The 19,406-nt window shown below is 41.8% G+C and overlaps 1 protein-coding gene across 1 annotated transcript in view; it reads left to right on the top strand.

Annotated features, from left to right (window-relative positions):
• The window catches only part of myo15aa (myosin XVAa), a 44,313-nt gene that overhangs the window by 12,291 nt on the left and 12,616 nt on the right, over positions 1-19,406 (top strand). Inside the window, exons 13-47 of the mRNA XM_044100770.1 lie at positions 922-980; positions 1,067-1,190; positions 2,015-2,110; positions 2,251-2,382; positions 2,462-2,587; positions 2,783-2,860; positions 2,953-3,113; positions 3,235-3,280; positions 3,360-3,484; positions 4,591-4,708; positions 4,860-5,035; positions 6,042-6,126; positions 6,296-6,349; positions 6,496-6,577; positions 6,847-6,977; positions 7,921-8,016; positions 8,104-8,339; positions 8,906-9,096; positions 9,555-9,627; positions 10,500-10,691; positions 10,787-10,905; positions 11,728-11,822; positions 12,777-12,903; positions 14,105-14,434; positions 14,671-14,735; positions 15,260-15,397; positions 15,472-15,529; positions 15,613-15,760; positions 15,998-16,091; positions 17,413-17,536; positions 17,657-17,772; positions 17,919-17,978; positions 18,757-18,832; positions 18,932-19,047; positions 19,137-19,255. Of these exons, the coding sequence (XP_043956705.1) occupies positions 922-980; positions 1,067-1,190; positions 2,015-2,110; positions 2,251-2,382; positions 2,462-2,587; positions 2,783-2,860; positions 2,953-3,113; positions 3,235-3,280; positions 3,360-3,484; positions 4,591-4,708; positions 4,860-5,035; positions 6,042-6,126; positions 6,296-6,349; positions 6,496-6,577; positions 6,847-6,977; positions 7,921-8,016; positions 8,104-8,339; positions 8,906-9,096; positions 9,555-9,627; positions 10,500-10,691; positions 10,787-10,905; positions 11,728-11,822; positions 12,777-12,903; positions 14,105-14,434; positions 14,671-14,735; positions 15,260-15,397; positions 15,472-15,529; positions 15,613-15,760; positions 15,998-16,091; positions 17,413-17,536; positions 17,657-17,772; positions 17,919-17,978; positions 18,757-18,832; positions 18,932-19,047; positions 19,137-19,255 (4,166 nt within the window). The remainder of the gene's footprint in view (positions 1-921; positions 981-1,066; positions 1,191-2,014; positions 2,111-2,250; positions 2,383-2,461; positions 2,588-2,782; positions 2,861-2,952; positions 3,114-3,234; positions 3,281-3,359; positions 3,485-4,590; positions 4,709-4,859; positions 5,036-6,041; positions 6,127-6,295; positions 6,350-6,495; positions 6,578-6,846; positions 6,978-7,920; positions 8,017-8,103; positions 8,340-8,905; positions 9,097-9,554; positions 9,628-10,499; positions 10,692-10,786; positions 10,906-11,727; positions 11,823-12,776; positions 12,904-14,104; positions 14,435-14,670; positions 14,736-15,259; positions 15,398-15,471; positions 15,530-15,612; positions 15,761-15,997; positions 16,092-17,412; positions 17,537-17,656; positions 17,773-17,918; positions 17,979-18,756; positions 18,833-18,931; positions 19,048-19,136; positions 19,256-19,406) is intronic.

Here is a 19,406-nt window from a genome sequence, read left to right as displayed (position 1 = left end):
CCTCATCCATAACCACGAGCAAAACATGGAAGAAAAGTTGCACTTTGTCTTTCACTTAAGTCTTTCTAAGTGCTTCTCTGAGAAATTTGAAGTCCACTCATGTCAAATTTCCACAGATAGTTTCAGGTAATATGAAGAAGTCTGATTTTGTCTCCTTTGCAGTAAAGTAAAAGTTAAAACACTTTTCTTCTTTGCTACAGGTAGATCCTCAGGTAGAAGCTTGCACCCTCTTCAGATCTTCACCACTGTGGAGCCAAACAAGTTATAGTAATGAGGCAAACTCTCCCATCCCCTTATGCTTATAAAACCGACGTCACAGGGGGAAATCCATGCTTTATCCTTTGTTTTTCACTTGCACATTGGATCGATGAGCCAAATCATGTGGAAAAAATAGAAATGTTTAGTCAAAAATAAAGGCTTCCCACAAGCCAGCCTAGTTTATCCAATCCGATCAACTTGTAATCCTCCAAGAAGGAAGTGATGGTGGCGAGAGAGAGAAATCTTATGTCTGCCACCTGCTTATATACACAACACAAGAGCCTTTTGCATTATTCAAACTCTGATTACAAAGGTGCACATGTAACGGGAGAGGAGTCAACGCTACCGGCTCTTTCCTCTGGCTGGATTTGTGCGCACATTGAGAGGCTGTGTGTGCTGGTCAAGTGGATTTTGGCAGAGGAAGCTCTCGAATCTAAAAGCGCTCTTTATCTGCCGAGTCGATGAGGTGGCGAGTAGAAGTAAGGCGGAAGAGCTAACAGGAAGCAAAGCATGTGATGGAGACGAGGACGAGGGAATACTAAAAAAAAAGAAAAAAAGTGGGAGAATAAATGCAGTAAAATAGTGTCCGCAAAATGTTTAAGTTAACTGAAATGCATCATCCCGATCCCTAATTGGGTTTTACTGCTCGGTTTTCTCCCACAGGAGACAATGAGGGACAAAATCTACAGCCCTTTGAGTGTGGAAAATGCTGTTGATGCCAGGTGAGAGGAAACAGGTGACAAGACCCAACCCTGGTAGTTCACACATAAGGCCCTCCTGACTGCAGAAATTCATTTTGACTTTTTAGAGATGCTGTTGCCAAGATTCTGTACTCGCTTATCTTCCACTGGTTAACCGAGAGGATCAACGCTCAGGTGTACCCTCGCCAACACGGCCTCTCCATCTCTATTCTGGACATTTATGGATTTGAGGTAGGCGAGTGTTGCAGATTTTGTATTCTGTTGGGGAGAGTTAAATGAAAAATGTCAGGACTTTTGCCTAATTTTCCTTTGCCGAGAGCCGCTGCACAGATTTCATGGGAAAACCCCCCCCCCAACGTGATGACTCTGATCACAGGAAGCAGCAGCCTGAATTTAGTACAATAGGGTGCTTGTTTTGGATCCCGTTATCACACCAGGCAGACAGTTTCCAGAAGCCATAAATTCAGGGCAGGCTGCGCATAACTCCCAGGTCATTTAGACCTGGGAATATTTTGTCCCATCAGTCACAATATCATCAAAAATACTAAATTAAAGAATTACTACATAGATCTTTGACTTATGTATTTATTCTGTCGTCATAGCTAACTGATACATATAAAAAAAAAAAAAAAAACCACACGGGTTAAGAAATCAAGGCTTTGGTAACGATGAGGATATTTTTTTTTTTAAGTAAAAAATCTCATGTGTTGTAAATAAAGGTTTTTAGATAATCTGTGCAATGTAGATTATATTACTTGACTAACTTTGCTTTTTCTAAAGTGATCTCAATGTGAAAAAATTATATATATATATGTATATATATATATATATATATATATATATATATATATATATATATATATATATATATAAAACGGTTTAAGGGTTTGTTCGAGTTTTGGAAAACCTGCAGTTCATTCAGCCCACCGGTCTGCAGAACCACGAACCGCTCTCTAACTTTCCTGTGCTCAACTTTAGAGATCAGATCCTGAATAATCATCCGATCGGAAGATCACACGTGAAGAATCACCTGCTGTGTGTGTTTGTGGCGACAGGATCTGGCCTTCAACAGCTTCGAGCAGCTCTGCATTAATTATGCAAACGAATACCTGCAATTCTTCTTCAACAGGATCGTGTTCAGGGAGGAACTGGTGAGTCGGCGTCGCGCCTGTTAAGAGTGGCTCGATTTCACACACAGACTTCCTGAGAAACTCCGGTCTCGCAGACAGCGGCGACTGCATGTGCAGAGATGTAAAACGGATCCCGTCTGAAACATGTGATCCCGCTGCAGGAGGAGTACAGCAGGGAGCAGATCCCGTGGCAGGACATCACCTTTAACGACAACCAGCCCTGCATCGACATCATCGCTGCTAAGCCTCATGGGATACTGAGGATTCTGGACGACCAGAGCTGTTTCCCTCAGGTGAGCATTGTTGCACCGAGTGCAACATGTGCAAAGTATATAAATGATCTAAGTGCGAGTCGTGCTAATTTGTCGCCAGGCAACAGACCACACTTTTCTGCAAAAGTGTCACTATCACCATGGCCACAATCCGCTGTATGTGAAGCCAAAGATGCCGCTCCCAGAGTTCACCATCAAGCACTTTGCTGGCCGGGTCACCTACCAGGTACTCAGCTGCTCAAAGCTCATCATTTAGACATTTCAAACCACCCATCCATTTTGTAACACCCTTATCCCTAGTCGGGTCCGGAGGGGTGCTGGTGCCTATCTCCAGCTAATTATTTCAAATACTTTTCCAAGTCACAAAATGCGGGTCTGTTTATATTTTATCATTTGATAATGCCAGATGTCTCTGATCCAGGTTTATAAGTTCCTTGATAAGAACTACGATCAGGTTCGGCAGGAAGTTTTGGACCTGTTCATTCAGAGCAGAAACAAGGTAAGTCCAAAAATTACGTTTAATAAAAAGTTCACTCAAAGGTCAGTAACTGATAGGTTGAACAAAAGCCGTGTGTTTGTGTGTGTCTGTAGATGATGTCAAACCTGTTCCTGGCTCACGCAGACGCCGTGGCTCAGCAGAGAGGAGGAGGCCACATGAGGAAGAGCAGCTCAGTCACCAGGAAGTACCAGCCGCCCACCGTCAGCAGCAAGTTCCAGCAATCGCTGCTGGAGCTCGTGGAAAAGATGGAGAGGTGAAGCGGACCTGCTACTCAAAATGTCAAGGGTCAAATTAACCAAATTAGCTTTAGATTAAAAAGAAAACAAGCTGTGTGTGTGTGGTGTCTTTATAATCTATTCATTCTTTCATTTCAGGTGCAACCCTTTTTTTGTTCGCTGCATTAAGCCAAACAATATGAAGGTACACCGTCTACGTTCTGTACATTTGAGCTCTTGGCGGAATCACACATGAATCGGTGCATTTGTCCAACTGTGAACAGCGGCCAGCCGTGTTTGAGGACGAGCTGGTCAGCAGCCAGCTGCGACACTCCGGGGTCCTGGAGACCATCAGGATCCGCCGAGAGGGCTACCCGGTCAGAATGCCATTCTACGTCTTTCTCTTCAGGTACCGAGGCCTGGATGCGAAGAACCACTGAGGTCTGCCTTTAGCAGCACAGAGGAGACATTTTAGCTAAATTATTTGCAAAACGTAAATGTAAGAACTAACTTACATTTAGTAAGTTAGTTCAAAGACGTTAGACTTTTACGACGTCAGAAACATCTCATAGAAGATGTGCAGTAGAAAAAGTTTGAGTTACTCCTGATTCAAAGTGTAGTGGTACAACAAAAAATTTGTAAACAAAAACAAAAAAACGCTGACCTGACTTCTGCTGTGCTTCATTCCATGACAAAATGAGATTTCACTATAAACTGAAAAAAACAAAATGAAAAAAAAAACATGTCCTTTTTATTCTCACTGCCTGAATCTAATCAGAATACGCAAGATTGACTTTTGGTAGCTTCTAATTAATTCTGTTGAGTGGATTTGAGGGACAGCAGTGGATTTATTTTAAGGCAGCTCCTCACACACCGCTTCTTTCTGTGGCATGATGATAAAAATAAATTTGCCAAGATACCTGGAAGGGAATTGCAGATCCCCATAGGGATCTTGTTTATTCTTGGGAATAATTTCCAGATGCCAGATAATTCCACATTTATCAGATCAAGCAATTATATGCATATAGAGCTCTGGGAAAAAAAATTAAGAGACCACTTACAATGATCAGTTTCTCTGATTTCACTTTCTGTCTGTATATGTTTGAGTAAAATGAGCATTGTTCTTTTATTCTATGACCTGCTGACAACATGTCTCCAAAGTTCCAGGCAAAGATTTCTTAGCAAAAAATGAGAAATGGTCAAAATTACAAAAAAGATGCAGTGCTTTCAGACCTCAAATAAAGCAAAGAAAACAAGGTCATACTCATTTAGAAACGACAATACTGATGTTTTAACTCCAGAAGAGTTCAGAAATCAATATTCAGTGGAATAACCAGGAGGTTTTCAGTGGGGTTCAGTGGAGTGGGCTCTTCATTTTCTTTCCCAAAGCTGTATAATTAACATAAACAGAAGGTCCAATAATCACAAGAATATTAAAAATCCTCACCAGGGGTTCTACATTAAATTAAGCTTTTTTTCTCTCTCTCTCTCAAACTGGTGAATTTTCTCTCTCAGGTATAAGTCTCTGGTTGGACTTAAACAGCCGCCTCCAGCAAACGGAGAAAACTGTGTGATTATGCTGAGCAAGCTGTGTCCCCTCCGACCCGGGGCCTTCCACATTGGGGTCACGAAGGTGAGAGACGTCACCTCGACAGAGACAACCTGGTGCAACCATGTTCTTCTACTGCACATAATGTCTTCATTGTGTCCATCCTTTGTTGTTGTTGTTGTTGTAAGTTTACGCATTGCATTCGAAGGTGACCTTTTTTTTGTGTAAATGGCAGCTGTTTCTGAAGGAGGACGTATACCAGCTGTTGGAGTGCAAACGAGAGCGATGCCGAGGGCTCGCTGCGCTCACTCTGCAGCGCTACGCCCGCATGTTCTTCGTCAGGAAGCGATTTGTCGAATTTCGCAACAAGATCATCGGGTTTCAGGCGCACAGCAAGGGCTTCCTTCTCAGGTGAGATGTGACTTGAATATGCTAGCAGCCCCGGTGTTCTGTCAGATAGCCATACATGTCAGAATAGCATATGAATAGGGGGGTGGAGCATTCTGCAGGAGGTCCGCCATACTGAGAGGAGTCGCCAATAATAGCTTGTCAAGTAAAGATAAAAGTAACTAAATAAATTAAATTTAATGCTGCTGCAGCTGCAGTAAACTACAACACGTCCTAAAACACGCCCTGTTTAAATTCTTAATATTTTTGGGTTGGATAACATGTCTGCTAACTTGGATAGCATAATGTATGAAAACGCATTTTACCCACACTGAAACTTTTCACTTTTGAAAAAATCCTTATCTCGTCATGATTCTATGTTGCTGATTAAATAAAATCAAACATCTAGCAGCTAACATTAGCTGCTGAACAGCTTTACTCAACTCAGTCGGTTAGTTTGGAGTAAAAATTGTGTAAAGTTCTTTGGGTTTTGCTGCCATGATTCTAACACACCTGAGCAGCTCTGTACAGCAGCAGCAGGTCTCCTTCGCTGGCGCACAGGTGGAAACCCAGCGCGAGCGTCTTAGCGCTCATGTTGCGTTTAAATGGGGCTCGGAAAAACAGGTTACGACATGTTAACAACGATTAAACAGTTGTAACTGTTGAAAAAAGTGACAGAAGGCACAGATATGGGAAACGCGGAACCTCCTTCTGTATCAAATCTATATAGGAATAACAGAGAGTTGGCCACTCTGAGGTAAAAACAACAAACAGCTTCCAGTCCAGCGGGGGCACGGCTGACTCTGTGGGTGGGCAATGCCCCCCAAACCCCGCCCATGCCGCCGGACCTGCATGCCAAAATACAAGACTGTGCATTTTGGAACGTTAAAACTCATAGTAACTACGGTGCAATTTTGTATGAAAATGTGTTAATATATCAGGAAGGTGAGGAGGCAACTAGAAAGGTTTGTTCAGTTTTTATTAATTAGATCAGTTTAACTATGACTTAAATTGTCTTTCTCCTCTGTAGGAAGCGCTACGTGAAAATGAGGGAGAGTCTGGTCCGGTTCCGCTCTTATGTGCGAATGTATGTCAACCGCAAACAATACATAAAGGTGCATCCACTCTCTTTTCCCATGCAGTGTCATTTGCTTTTTATGAGTTTAGCAAAACCAGAAAACATTTTTTTTAGAAAACAAATGTAAAAGATTTATTTTCATTTTTTGTTTGTTTGAGTTACATTCGATTGTCATAAAAAAATGTGATTTTGCAATCTGTTTCCAGATGAAGTTTGAAGCCAAGAGGAAAGTTGAAGAAGAAAGGAGGAAGAGAGAGATGGTAGGATGGATTCTCCCCTAGAACTTACATCACATTTAAATAATATACTGTAAATATTAATAAATATGTTTTTTAGTGTGCAGGGTAAATCGGTTCTATTCACTTTAATTTTTGCACACACAAAAAAACCTGAACCACTCTTTTAGGAGCTGACGAAGCGCGAAGTGGTGAATGTAACCCATCTTGTGATTCCTGCAGAACTTGGCGCTCTCCTGCAGACGGCAGCAGGTGGGTACATGTTCATCCTTCACATTAAGTGTTCATCACATGATGAGCCTACTCATAATTTATGCTCTGAGACTCTGACAGCTCGTTAAAGGTGCGTGATCAAGCTGGATAGGAGCGATAGTAGTTACTAAATAAAACAAAAAGGTGAAAAATACGGACTTTAATGGCGTCTTCGAAGAAGCTCAAAATAACCTGTCTGGTCAGCATCCTGATGGTGCACCGAGTGTGAACTAATTTTTTGGCTCTCTGCTGCCTCTGCCCCACCTCAGTCAGGAGGGAGCTGCACGCAGACTGCTTGGCCTTGCTGCAGGCTCCTCACATCCAGGAAGAAGCTCAGCTCACTTTGCCTCTGGACATCAACAATCATCCTTTTTACCGCTACGTACAGGTCCACTTCAGGGTAAGATGTTCATAAACCTTCTCACAAAATGACAGCCTGATTATTAACCACAGACTACAGTCCTGTGCTACTCAACGTCTGTCACGTTCCAGCCACAAACATCAGTGCATTTCGGGATACGGGGATTTTGAATCAACAGACACAAAGCAGTGCATAACTCATCCACAAAAGCACATGAAGATGCTTTCCTTTAAACCTTCCTGCTGTAGCTCTGACTGTGTGCTTAGGCATGTTTTCATGACATTTTATTCCCAGATTACCCTGTAATTAAGCACAATCTTGAACATGATAAAATATAAATATATTTAATTCACTATCAAAATATGAATATTAAATATTACTGATTAAAAATCAGATGTATTATTTAAAGCCCCACCCCCTACCAGGATTACTCGAAACACCAAAAGAAAAAAAATATCATCATGCCAACTTCCAAAGAAATTCAGAAACAAATAAGTGAGTTCTTGATGAAATAGGGACGATGATGTTCCTTTCCAGGTCTGCCATGATTTTACCTTTGACCCGTGAGCTTTGTTCTTTGGTCCTCAGTATGTTCGTTGGTTTGTTCACTAATGCTTTTCAACAAATGTCTGCGGTCAGAAACAGAATAACTTCAAAATAATGAGATTAAATTAAACTCAGTTGGACTTTATTTATTGAATTTGCGACTGTGGAAGGCAACTTTTTGATTTAGAGAGATACGATTAAAATGGGCCAAAAATAAATTACATTTTAATTTGTAAAGAACGCTGACAAAACGCATTTTTGTATCTGTAAAGAGAGAAAAGGCAAAAGTGTAAGGGTTATGAATATTTCTAAAGTTGGGTCTGGTATCAAGACAATACTGGTGGAAAATCTCTCCTTTTAAGGATAAATCTCTTTTGGATTAGTCAGAGTAGCACCTTCAGTTCAGAGTTATAAAACTAACAATTTGTTGTTGCAGGAGCCAAAATTTGGGATGCTAATGGTTCCTCTGGAGTTACCTCTAACCAAAGTGGAGGATGACCTCAGGAGAGAGGCTCTAGAGCTTTTCAACATGGTATTCTGACCAAAAAGAAAAAAGAAAAATGCTTTACTATCAGAAACCCACCTGTTTATCATTTTGACTTCGTCCTGGCTTCTTCAGGTTTTGCGGTTTATGGGGGACCCTCACCTGAACGGGGCTCAGGAAAACCTGTTTGGGAATTATGTCGTCCAAAGGGGGCTGACGTCTCCGGGTTTACGAGACGAGATCCTGGCTCAGGTCGTCAATCAGGTGTGGAGAAACACGAACCTTGAAAACGCAGAGAGGGGCTGGCTGCTGCTGCTGGCGTGTGTTTCCAGCTTCGCCCCTTCGCCCAAGATGGAGAAACATCTGCTGAAGTGAGAAGCCAAACCCAGTAAAGTTTTATTTTCAAATATAATGTAAAAAAGAAGAACATTTTTTTTATTTTATTTTATTTTTTAAATAAAAATTTCTAAATTTTTACATTTAAAATAGAAAACAATTATTTAGGTTATCATAGTATGGAGAGCCATTTCAGACAAAAGTAAATAAAGACATAAATAGGGAAAATAAATAAATGAGTAAAACAAATACATAATTGAGTAATTGGCATATTTAATCCCATTTATATTTGTTCATTTATACATTTATTTATTCATGGATTCATTTATTTCCCCTTTGAAAATGAAAAGGGAAAATTGAAAAAGGGATAAAATGAAAAATAGGTAAATGAAAAATGTATAAATGAATCCAGGAATAAATAAATGTATAAATGAATAAATATAAATGGGAATAAAGATGCCAATTACTCATTTATTTATTTCTTTATTTATTTAGTTTTGGCTGAAATGGCTCTCCATAAAGAAGTACATTGTCTCCCTATATATATATAGAAAGCCACTTGAACAGGCTTTTTACCTTAATTTTGTAAATCGTTGCTCAGGTTTGTGTCAGATCATGCCCCTGCTGGTTGCCAGGCGCTACTGCAGCACAGACTCATCCAAGCCAATCAGAAGATGCAGCAAAGCCTCGGCTCTTTCCCCGAAGCTGCGCGGACCTATCCGCTGTCTCTGCTGGAGTGGACAGCCAATAGGAAGAAGGCAAACATGGTGCTGCAGGTGCACTGCTTTGATGGTGAGACGCTAGTCTACAAACTGAAAACATTTAGTCTATATTTCTTCTCAAGAAAATACAAAAACTCTGCGCGAAAGTCTAAAAGGTGAATAGTAAATCAAATGCATTGTTAGAAATGTACTTTTGAAAGTTTAAAATGTATTTTTAAAGCCAATACTCTCAACAGCTGGTTTGTATGCAGCTTTTTATCAATTAATTGAAAGGCCATGTTCAAAGAAAAGAAGACTTATCCACCAGACATCACTATTATTCACTATTATTCAGCGAGATCAGTTACAGCCTCATTATCCGACCATCGATTATTCATTACCAGGTCGTATCAGGTGGCTTGAACGCCGCTGGCTTTTAAATGAAGGCATTATCCGGTCTCTACAGAGCTGAAAGTATTTTTCAGAAGATAAATAAATAAAATAAGGCCACAGCTTTTTTATTTTTATTTTACTACTTTTCTTCTGCAGGAGGATCTTTCCTGTGTCCCGTTCATTCTTGGACCAGTGGGGAGGATTTAGCGGGACATATCCTGCGTCACAGGTGCTAATGGACTTAGCTAATTTATGCTTTAGGTGTTCTTTCAGAAAAACAATGTGCTTCATATTCATTAAATGTATGCTTTCCCCTGTAGTAGAGATGTGAATTAATCTTCACTTGCAGTAGCATAACATGACAACAAAAAAAATTTCAAACATTTGTTGAAGACTGGTGTGATAAATGTGCTTCTATGTCACACCATGCTTACACCCCACAGCAACAGAAAGTTTCTGTTTAAGCCTTAGTAGAAATTTAAATTGAAAATCCCTTTTATTCAGTGTTTGTGTTTGATTATACTAATTATTTCAACAATGTTAAAATTTATATTCAATATTTTTTAACATTACAGGATAAACTCGTGTATTTCTTTCTAATTCCAAATCCAGATTTTGTGATTTTCACAATTTATTTATAGAACGTTAAACATTTCAAATACCAAAAAGGATGTATATTCGTACAAGATGGGGTCCTGATCAACAACAAATTATAACATATGTGAATGTTTTAACTTAGGAAGAGTCCAGAAACCACTATTTTGTGAAATATCCCAGCTTTAATGGACCTTGAAATCCTCTCCATCAGGTGTTCTTGTTGCCTTTGGGCTCAGGTAACAACGTAACTAATTCCTCATATTGATGCTTGCTTGAATTAAACAGGCACAGGAGGGAATGACTAACTACGTTTTGAAACATATTGTTGCATATATAGAAAAACCAATTGAAATAACTTCATCAGATGCGTTTCTTACCCTACTCTGAGTAAAGCTACTGAAAATGTCGGTTTATTTACTTTTTTTTTTTTTACAGGGATGCTAATTAATGTGGAGGATGCTGTAGATAACAAGTCGGGCATCCGCCATTGTTTTGGTTTTGCAGAGGAGTGTCCGACTGGTGGAGGGGGAGTTCGGTTCTGATGAAGGAGCAGAGCCAGTGGGTGGAGTTAGCCGGCCATGACTACGTGCTGGACCTGATAGCGGACCTGGAGCTTCCTGTGGACTTCCCCAAGCAGAAGAGCTACTTCATCATCAGCACTGATAACCCAGCTAGAGTCAGAGCTAATACCAGCCTGTCAGTCCGCAGAATACACTCCGAAACATCAAATCCAGTAAAGAGAACATCTGGCAGGTGTTTGATATGGTGGATTGTTCCCTCTCTTTTCCCAGCACCTTGTTGGGCAGCGGCTTTGACTCAGACGAGGAGCTTCCATCTTCCTTTCCTCTCAGCAGCAGCGGCAGCAGACCGGCCTACAGCCTGCCTGACTCTGATGGTTACTACAGTCACGGTGCACAAACACACACTGAGTAGTTCACAGAACCAGGATAAAAAAAATTTTTATCGAGAAGATTGGACCTACAGGAGGCTCTATACACAACTGCAGAAACGAATCATCATCACAGTGAAACTTGTTGTCTTTTACTAGTGCGAAATATGTTTTTAGGCAAAAGTAAGGGTGATGATTACACTCTCTCCTTTTTACTTGCATATATTTCCATGTTCAGATTTGACTAATACTGTAATGTAAAAAAATTAAAATCTGTCCACAAGCGAGTTACCGAGTTTCCAGCTGAAGATAGAGATTCCTTTGTGGCGATTTTATCCAGTGATGGGGAGGAGGTTTGGAGAAATGTCCTAATAGACTGCCACCCTAACCTGAGATTTACAGTGCTGTCTCAGCATACATACACCTAACTAGATTTGTCAAACAAACAAAAAAAAAATCTTTAGTTTCTATTCAAAATCAATATTTCCTATGAGATTCTACATTACAAAATACGATACATGTTGCGGTATATCGCCAAGTTGTGGATTTCATGCCTAGAAAACTTGATGTTTTCCTTAAAAATCACAGTGGTCGTACACAATACTAGATCCAGGTGTTTTCGTTTCAAGGTGTATTCACTTTTTTGCCTCAGCTAATCTGAGTAAAACTACAGATTTTGTGATCTCAGTTCTACTATTAACTTTGTTTTCACGTTCCGGTCGTCTGTGAAACTCAGCCTTGTGAAAACTTTGGAAATTGTTCTCATGCTCATTGAGATGCTGATCCAAATCTTTTCAAAGGACGTTTCACCCTTTATTATCCTGCCTGGTTTTCTGTACCCAGCAGAGTCAGACACGTTCAGCGACGGTCAGACTCAGAGAGGAATGGACCGCTACCTGGACAGCCTGTTTGACCCGGTTCTATCAGACGACGGCGTGGTGAGTGTTCACACTGACGACCTGCAAGCGACACAAAGAAATTCACTTCAGTTTCAAAAGTTTTTGCAACATAACTTTTACGCTTATCGTTTTCCTTGAACCACATCGTGTTGGTCTTTCACATAAAATCCCAGTAACACATATTTTGATAGTGGTGGCTAAATATGGAAAAGCTCGCAGGCTCTAAATACTCTTGAAAGGCACTGGCAAGAAGCTGCAGCTGCATTTTCAGTAGATTTACGGGTTTATCAGTAAAACAAGAAAGAACCTCAAAAACCAAAACGAGAACGCATCATCAGTTTAATCTTACAGGCTGAACAAGTCGCCAGTTAAAGTCCTGAGAGTGAATGGAGATGAGGGCTGATAGATGGGTGGAACATGTGACCTAGCGTCTCTGTTTGTGTATGAATGGGGCAGACGATGAGGATGATCAGGTTTCTGAAGGACTTACCGTATATGATCGCAACAGCGGGCAGAGAACTTTAACATGCAGGTGAACGAGTCTCTTCTCACCACAGATTATTGTGTGTACTGAAAAAGAAAAGAAAGGGAGACCAGGCAGATTTTTCCCGCGTATTTTCATATGTGGCGGCTTGCTAGAACATCTTGATTGGGGGAATCTCCGAACTAGAGAATCTGCAAACCAAAGTTATTTTTGCACTAAAAAATAACCTTGAAGCTTGAGATGTGTTGCAGAAGTGTATATTTTGCGTCCTAACAGGTGTGTGGTTGAGCGTCACCTACAGTGTGTGTGTGGTAGTACCTGGAGAGTATTCAGTTCCTGCGGCTCCACTCGCTCTCTCAGCGAGGGTCTGAAACATGCAGGACTCTACGTCTCGTGGTCTCTTTGCTTCTTATCCCGTTCTCTCTGTCGTTTAAACCCCAGTTTTTCACCATCTGCAAACATTTTTTGTTGTTGCTCTGCCCGATTCAAATGACCTTTCTGACGGCAAGAACATGGAAAAGGCCGCCTTGTCTACCAGAATGAAGGGAGGAGGAGGCGTCGGCGTCGCAGGGGAAGGCCGTGGAGAGGGGCAAGCGACTCCCACCCGGCCTTATCCGCCGGGGATTCGTCCTGGAGGTGAAAATCTGATCCTTCCCTCTGCTTTCTGTGTCGTTTCTGTCCCGACTGTGCAGGGCTATTTCTTTATTTCGTATTTCCTCTGCATTTATTTATTTATTTTTTTACATTTCCGTCCATAAGTCTTCTTTTATGTTGACGGTGTTTATCTTGACGTGAATCCTTGAGACTTTAGTAAGATTCCTCACTATACATGCTTCAAACTAACTAGTTCAAAATGCGCTCAGTTGATTTCTTTGAGTCTCATGCAAAGGAAATTATTTAATACGCTGTAGAGATTTTGTTTTTCTTGTAAAGGTTGATAAACTCTGTAAGGCTGTTTAAAGATTCAGGTCCACGGATCAACACTCCTAATCTGGCGATTAGGAGCCACAATGAGCACCAACCTCATTCATAATGCATCAATAGCCATCCACTGCAACAACAGGTGTTTTTAAATGACTTGGCTGTTGTTTCACTCCTAGTTTCCACGTTTTTCTTAATATAATAATTTTATTCCTATTAGGGCTACCATCTTTACTTTTCTCATTTTGTGTCTACTTCTTTGTCGTTGCAACTTATAACAACGAGTCAGCTTGTATAATTATTGGTGGTCAGAAGATGCAGAAAGGGAAGAAAACTGAATATATTATCAACTTAAAGTGTAACTATGGTTAACAAGTGATTACTGTCTCTGTGTGGGGATTAATTGTGCCTTGCAAAAGTATTTAGTAGTACATAGTTGGGAAATGTTATGCTCTAAACATACAACCAGAACAGCAATTGGCTGGTTTAGGCTGAAACGTCTTTATGCGTGGAACAATGGGCTAGGCTAACATCCAATTAAGGATTTGTGGCAAAATTAACTTTGACATCCAACCAGCTTAACTTCTGAAGAAGAATAGACAACAATTCACTTTGGATGGATGGGCAAATTGGATTTAAATCACCAATTCAGTTCAGTTCAATTCACTAAAGCATCTATTTCCAATATGTGCCAAAGCAGCACCATCAGTTGTTCACTCTTTTATAAGTTGGTTTCGGAAAACCTTTTTTTGTTTACAGGAATATTTAAATCTCTGTCATGTCTCTGAAATGTAGATTGATTATTTTACTGCGGATTAAGGCACTGAATACCTGTAACTGTCCTCCGGTGCTCCAGAGCTGCAGTAGAAAACATTCACTTGACTCTGATCTTGTTTTCTACCCGGTGCTCTTGAAGCTGTCCCAGTGCTCCCAGTGGCCGGAGGAATGATGCCCCCCAGGCCAGTCCCCTCCCACCACCGTCACCAAGAACGACCTCAGCAACAAGAGGAAGAGCCGCAGCAGCCCGAGTTCCATCAATACAACCGTCCCCAACAGCCCTACCCTCCACCCGCCTCCCCCACTCCCACTCCTTTGCCCACTCGCGCCCCCGCTTCAGTGCCCACAGCAGCCCAAGCAGCTGCGAGGGAAACGGACGCGTCGTCTTATATCGGGGGCGTCCCGGGGATGCCTGCTCTCCCGACGATGCCCGCAGTCCCGGGCTTACCTGTGATGACAGGTGTGCCAGGTATAAGGAGAACGAGGCGTGTGGCTTTCCAGCATGTGTGGCCTAAAACGAGTGGGCATGGTGGACTTCATCTACAGCTCAGAATGAAAGCTTTAATCATAATTCCTGCCTTTCTAAAGCAGTTCCAAACTTCCAGTGTGTTTTGTTGCAGTGAAATAAATGCACGCTCGGCGTTTTACTTTGATGTAAATGCGTCGTTGTTGTTTCACCGTGGATTTCTTCCTCGTTTTCCTCAGGACCGGAGCAGGTGGTGCTGACTCAGCAGCAACAAGCCATCATCAACCAGCAAGCTATCATTCTGGTGGGAATCGTTTAATGTTGCTGTTAATTCCCATACTGCAGTTACACAAAGTGAATAATTATAACACTTTATTAAGGAAAAAAAAAAAAAGGTTTTGCAAAAAAATATGGCCAGACTCAGCCAGGGAACAAATGGAAGATGGAACAGGAAAAAAAAAGTTTTTTTGTGTGTTTTTCTAGTAAGAAAACTGTAAATAAGGCAAATTAATTATGATAAATTTTAGAGCTTTCTAATTCTTGCCAGACAGTCAGACGCTAATCGTTTCTTTTCTTATCCGTTCTTGAATCTCTTTGGATCAGGGCTTGACTTGTTGCTTTTAGAGATATTTTAGCCTGCTTCATGCTGTCAGACAGTTTCTCTCTAGGTGATTTCTTCATATTGATGGTGAGGAAGTAAATGAGCCTCGGCCAATAAAAACCGATTTAACATCTTGGTGCAACTGAAAAGAAGAAAACAAAGTGAACTTTACATTTCACTTCCTGCAAAACAGCAAACCTGTAATTCCTAATGTCAATCTGGTGCAGGCGCAGCAGATGACCATGCAGGCCATGGCGATCCAGCAGCAGATGTTGTCGTCCTTCCCTCCTGTTGCTCCAGCCCCCAAGACACCACCACCGCACCACCACGCAAACCCGCCGCAGCGCTCACACACACCGAGCCCTGTGAGTAAACGCATCCCTTTATACGCTGATTTCGTCAACTTTCAAATATCATCTGGGTTCTTGTTTGTCTGCAGTCCAAAGAGAGCGGCGAGTCGCACAAGTCCAGCCCTGCTGCCGTCCAGCGAAAAACGAGTAGGTCTAGTTGTTATTATATTCTGCAAATGCAGACATTAAGCTTTTCTGGGATTTTCTCATTTTGTTGGTGTATTTTCCAGGCACGACACGTGGGCCGCCTCCTGAGGATGTCGTCCGGTCCAGTGTGAGCAACACGGAGCGAATCGACCCGAGCCACGATATCAAAGACATAATCAAGCAGCACCAGCCTGCAGACACAACATCCTCAGCGGGGTCTCCAACTCAAAGGTCGCGCACTGGGTTATGCCAACCCAGGAATCTTCCTTATCCTTAGGAATCGGTTAACAGATTGTTATACTTTCGTTTCTTGGGATTTTCTTTCAATCAGATTTAAACTTATTTTTTATTCACCTGAATCTGTCTGATCTAAAAACAGTGTGTAGCTGAGGGATTTTTTTTTAGTATATATAAAGAAAGTGTATGATAATCTGGTATCTATTCACCGCTATTTTCTTGTGCATGCAGGAAAAGTGACGGGAAGAAGTTTGCCAAGAAACCTGACCCTCATGATGAAGCCATGGAGATCCTGAAAGATCAAATGGCAAATCCCCCGCAACCGGTAAATCGCAACCCCTAGAACATTTTGTACAAGATTAACTCTACAGCAAGGTATTAAAAGTTAGCAAGAACATGGACAATCTCTGGAGCGTATTGATGACATCTTTGGGGTTCCATATTAGGGTGTGACATTTCCAGGGCAGCTTTATCGTCATGGTGTCGGCACATCAGAGCCCTGGGTGCAGCATAGGGCAGCATGGTAGTGGCTGCATATCGTTCCTGTGGGGTTAGCATGTATCTCCCTGGCTTGGTCGCAAGAGAATCTATTGCAGGACTAGCTACAATGCTGGCAGATGTCTAACTTCTTTTTTGCAATGCTGTGGCCATTGTGTTGGGCATCTGGTCCTACTACAACATAAACGACCTCACCAGGTAGCTACAACAGATATCATACCAAATGCTTGTCATAGCAAAAAAAATGCCCTTTGCCCATAAAAATGGGAGCATCCTAGACTTCCAGCAGGCAAGATGCACTCACGCCTCCAAATTGCACATGGGCTTGGTTGTACCAAAGAAAGTTGTGAGTTTTTAAGGATGTAGTTTAAATACAAAAAGTGCCCTGTTTACCAGATAAAATGCTGCTGGCAACACATGGGGTTTATAGCGTTATATTTTATCAAAAATAAAAACCAAAATCTGCGACAGACTGGCGACCTGTCCAGGGTGAACCCTGCCTCTCGCCCGGAACGTTAGCTCGGGATAGGCACCAGCAACCCTCCCGACCCCATTAGGGAAGAAGGGTGAACAGAAAATGGATGGATGGATGGATAAAACCAAAATTCAAGTTTAAAAGCCTAGCTGTGTTTTGTTCTCAGTGATCAGCAAACAGAAACAGATTTGCGTACCTGATACTTTCTGACAGCAGCATCCTATAGCTACAGCCAGCAGAGGATCGCATGCGTAGTGGTACAGATTGCTCCACACAGAATCCTCTTTCAACTGCGGGCCGATGGTAGAAGAAAGCAATGATGGGATTTCCTCCCCGGCAGTCAGGAGGATTAGTGGATGTGCAGGATCCTCCATAGAGAAAGCTATAGATTGTAACAAGTGTAAGGAAACATTAATGTAGATGTGGCACCTGTGGTTGTATACCACCTGTGGGAGGATACAGAATAAACGGCGGTGGGAAAAAATATTTGGAATTGTCAAGTACTAAGAGGGTGGCAGTATTATGATTGTCACTGAAAGAGATTTTCCAACTTTGCTGCGGTTGAGCAAAGTTAGGATGATTGTAGAAGTTTCGGGAACCATAATCTGGTGTGAAGGGGGCCTAATCTACTCGAACACCAACTAGCTGCTGCTTGTCATTTCCTGATGCTCAGTCACAGAAGAAGCCTCCGCCCTCCCAACCCAAGGAAGAGGAAAAAGTAAAAGCTGTCAAGGTAGCCAAGCCTCAACCTGCAGAGTCTGCAGCCAGCTCCATCATGATCCCGTCCCATCCTCCAGGTGAGCTTTTCCAAAAACTAGACGTTGAAATAAACAGGAAAAATATGCTGCACATTTTACGCTCGCAGAGTTTTACGTAAAGAGGAAGTCTGGTTGGACTTCATTAATGCGTCTCTCCAGTCTCTAGAGATTTACCAGTGGAAGAGGAGAATATTCAGACTCAACTCCATAGCAGAACCAGTGATGAGTATTACACCTACTCCAATGTCCCATGGAAACTCTTCATGAGGAAGGAGGTGGGTTCAAGATCGTTTCTCCTCTCAATTTATTTGCATTATGACTAAATGCTTTGAGAGATGGGAATAATGAACACTTAATACTACATTTTTTATCTCTGTCATATTTACTTTTCTTACTGTCATTATTTTTTGTCTTGATGCAGGTTTTCTACCCTAAAGAGAACTTGAATAACCCTCTGATCCTGGACCTAATTTTCAGACAGGTTGGTCAGAGGAATTTGTGAACATTAACAGACAATATGTCAGTTCTTTTGTCACAATATATCTGCGTAACTGTTTAAGTTTAATTTCAAATTGAAACAGGCTCGTGTGATACTTTAGTGAGATGTGGGATATTGAAGAATCACAAATTATTAATAATAAATAACCAGAGATGGAGCAGTGGTTAGGCCTGTTCCCTTGCAGAAAGAAGGTTCTGCGTCCAAATCCATGGCCGTGTCTTTTTCTGCATGGAGTTTGCATGCTCTCCCTGTGCATGCATGAGTTCTCTCCAGGTACTCTTATTTATTCCCAAAGTCCAAATGGTTACTCCAAATTGCTTTTGGTTATAATTTAGTGTATTTGTTGTTTTTTTGTCATGCGTGTTTCTGCATTGCTCTGTGATGGACCCGTGCAGAACGGCCTCCATTTGCTCGACCGACGACCGCTGGAGATAGGCCTTGATCTGCCTCCTTGGCACTGCAACAAGAAACTCTTGCCGATGACGGATTTGTTTATTTTTAAGTAATTACTCAGGTCAGGGATGAAGTTGTGCAGGATTAGTTCTAAAATAACAAAAGAGTGTTATTTAATCCAGTACTCGAGAGTATTTGACAGCTTGACACAAGCTTTGTAGTGGACACCATAAACATGTCAGAGAAGGTGATACGGTCATAACTAAGCTTTTAGATCTACATGTGGAAGAAAACAAACACCGTCTCTCTACAGCTAAACGTGCTGATCTTTGCAAGGTAGTGCATGTTTTTTGTCTCTCTTTTGCAGATCGTACATGATACCTTCTCCGAAGCCTGTGTCCGCATCACTCAGGAAGAGAGACAGAAGATGAAAGACCTTTTCGGTAAACAAAAACTAACAAAATAAAGATCAAACACATTTCAAGCATTTCCGCTGCGGGTCTTCGGATGAAACTTTGAAGAGCCCATCTTCTTTTTAACAGTGGAGAACAAGGTGGATCAGGCTTCAGGAACGCATGACGAAAGCGTAAAGAAAAAAGCGGTGGCCATGGCCAAAGACTCTTGGGAGATCTACTTCTCCCGCCTCTTCCCCGCCTCTGTGAGTTCCCCAAGTCTGCGTCCCTCCTTCTTTTGGCCCGTACGAGTATCGGACCGCAGTTGCATGTATTGCGTGTGTGTGCTTTTCAGGGCAGCGTGGGAACGGGAGTGCAGGTCTTGTCCGTGTCGCATAAAGGCATCAAGCTGCTGAAGCTGGTGAAGAGCGGCTCGACCGCTTCAGACTACTTCAGGGTGCTGAGGCCTTACAGGTGAACTTAAATTTTAGATTAGTGATTGAAATTTGCAAAGGTTTGCAAGAAACAGCTGTTGCATTAAAGCATCAGCCACACCTAAGCTGTAAATTACAGTATAATCCAACCAATGCTGCTAACACTGCAGGTCATGTCCTCGTTTTTACCT

This window comes from Gambusia affinis, linkage group LG19 (assembly GCF_019740435.1).
Source record: "Gambusia affinis linkage group LG19, SWU_Gaff_1.0, whole genome shotgun sequence".
NCBI lineage: Eukaryota > Metazoa > Chordata > Actinopteri > Cyprinodontiformes > Poeciliidae > Gambusia > Gambusia affinis.
Note: the sequence above shows the minus strand (reverse complement) of the source record. Positions and strands in the feature narration are given on the sequence as shown.